Source organism: Cyprinodon variegatus, unplaced genomic scaffold, assembly GCF_000732505.1.
Source record: "Cyprinodon variegatus isolate N-32 unplaced genomic scaffold, C_variegatus-1.0 Scaffold723, whole genome shotgun sequence".
Lineage (NCBI taxonomy): Eukaryota > Metazoa > Chordata > Actinopteri > Cyprinodontiformes > Cyprinodontidae > Cyprinodon > Cyprinodon variegatus.
The window spans coordinates 3,374-5,254 of NW_015151176.1; the positions used below are offsets into that span (position 1 = coordinate 3,374).

At 40.4% G+C, this 1,881-nt stretch overlaps 1 protein-coding gene across 1 annotated transcript in view; it reads right to left on the reverse strand.

Moving 5' to 3' along the window:
• LOC107097775 (porphobilinogen deaminase-like) overlaps positions 1 to 1,881 on the reverse strand; it is an 11,216-nt gene that overhangs the window by 2,481 nt on the left and 6,854 nt on the right. Inside the window, exon 4 of the mRNA XM_015395058.1 lies at positions 1,354 to 1,403. Within this exon, the coding sequence (XP_015250544.1) occupies positions 1,354 to 1,403 (50 nt within the window). The remainder of the gene's footprint in view (positions 1 to 1,353; positions 1,404 to 1,881) is intronic.

The window sequence follows — 1,881 nt, forward strand, 5'->3', positions numbered from 1 at the left end:
CTGGTCTCCTTACATTCAGCCACTCTTTCATCATCTCCTCAATGAGGTGGTCTCAAAAGTCGCAGTTACAACACACATAGGGCGCACCGCACCATAGGGTGCACCGCACATTTTGAGGGAAAAAAAAGACGTTTAAGTGCGCCTTATAGTCGTGAAAATACGGTAGTAAAGTAAAAATATCAGAAAAATCTACTTGAGTACAGTAACGAAGTATTTGTACTTCGTTACTTCCCATCTCTGGTCGTGCAGATACTTGTCTGCCATGTTGATCAATGAGAACTGTTCCACATCCGCCGCTACCCCTCCATCCGTTACCATCAAAATACGGATCCGAGCTCGGATCCACAGTTGCAATCGCACCAAGCAGCAAACAGAACGCCAAGAAGATCCGGTTTGTCAAATTAAAATATAGTAACAACCGATCGGTAACTATAGATTAGAGCATAATTCTTCCCAAAAACTAAGACCGTTTAATTCCATGATTGGATGCAAACTACTGGTACCTCAACATACCAGGAAACAGAATTCTCATCTTGATCAAAATATTTATTTTATACTGAGAGGCTTAAAAGTTTAATCAAATCCAGTCAAAACAACTTTTAAAAACACTGCAAAAACAATCTAGAAATAAGTTAAAAAATTCTTACATTTAGTGTTTTTATCCTTAATTTGAGCAGGTAAATAAGATGATTTGCCAATGGAATGAGTAGTTTTACCCTTAAAATAAGATAATTAGATAATATGCTCCTGAAATGCAACAATAAAATTGTTGTTTCTTATTTTAAATGTAAATTGTCTCATTCCAAAAATGCACTTAATTTAAGAAAAAAAAGAACTAAAACCCTCCTAATGCAAGCAAGGAAGAAAAAAAGCCGAAGTTTGAAGGTAAAACAAACATAGTTCATATAAACCATGTATGATCCTAGTTATCAACGTTTCAAAAAACCACAACAAAAAGAAAATAATTGGGCAGAAACTGCACTATGCAGGATGCTGATGGGGATTTTTTTAAATATGTCATTAAATTAAGCGTTTTTTCCACGTTTTGCTCCCATGAATTCAATGAAAATATGGCGAATGCTCTTCTCCAGCTCTGAGGAAGTCGGAGCGGCGCAGGATGGGAGACACAGCGGAGGCTGTAGGCTTTGCTTTGCACAGGCGGTCTGGAACGGACCGGGTCGGTCACACAGGATGTGGGATTTAGGGGTAAGAGGCATATTTGTTGCTTGTTTTTATCTTTTAGGAAAATTAATAGAAAATCAAAGCTTTCTAAATCTATTTTAATTGTGACGGACCAGCAGAGGCTCCGCCTGCCTGGTAGCTCGCCCCTGATGTGTCAAACAAAGACCTTACCTTGGATAGAGCTGTGTCCAGGATTTTATCTCCTATCGTTGACATGGCAACTGAAAGACAGAAGATGTTTGTCAGCGATAGTAACTAGGAATGTGAGGAAATGTTTCTTTTCTGTCTCCATCAAACTGGAATCCCACCATAAGCCCTGGATAGTTTATAGGAAGAAGCTGCAGGAGTTGAAGCACAGCGTGTTTCTCTGCCACAGCCTGTTAGAACCTGAAGGACTAACTTCTAGAACAAGTTAAGAAGTCAGCAGGTCTGGTTCCTAAGCAGGAAATTCTGAGGAAGTGAGGGTGGATCTACCACAGCTCCACATGTGACTCATTTCTAAGGTAGATTGTGTAATCCTGACAGTTAGAGCCCCTCCAGAGTAGATAAGGACTTTAAAAATGTGAGTTTTCTGATTCCTTCCTCAAACCTGATAAGGCAGCTCCATTTCTAACCATTCCTCCCTGCATGAGGCGGCCTCTGAGGCGCAGCAGCAGAGAAACAGCTGGAGCTCAGATGCTAACCTGTGGCTCTTTGGTC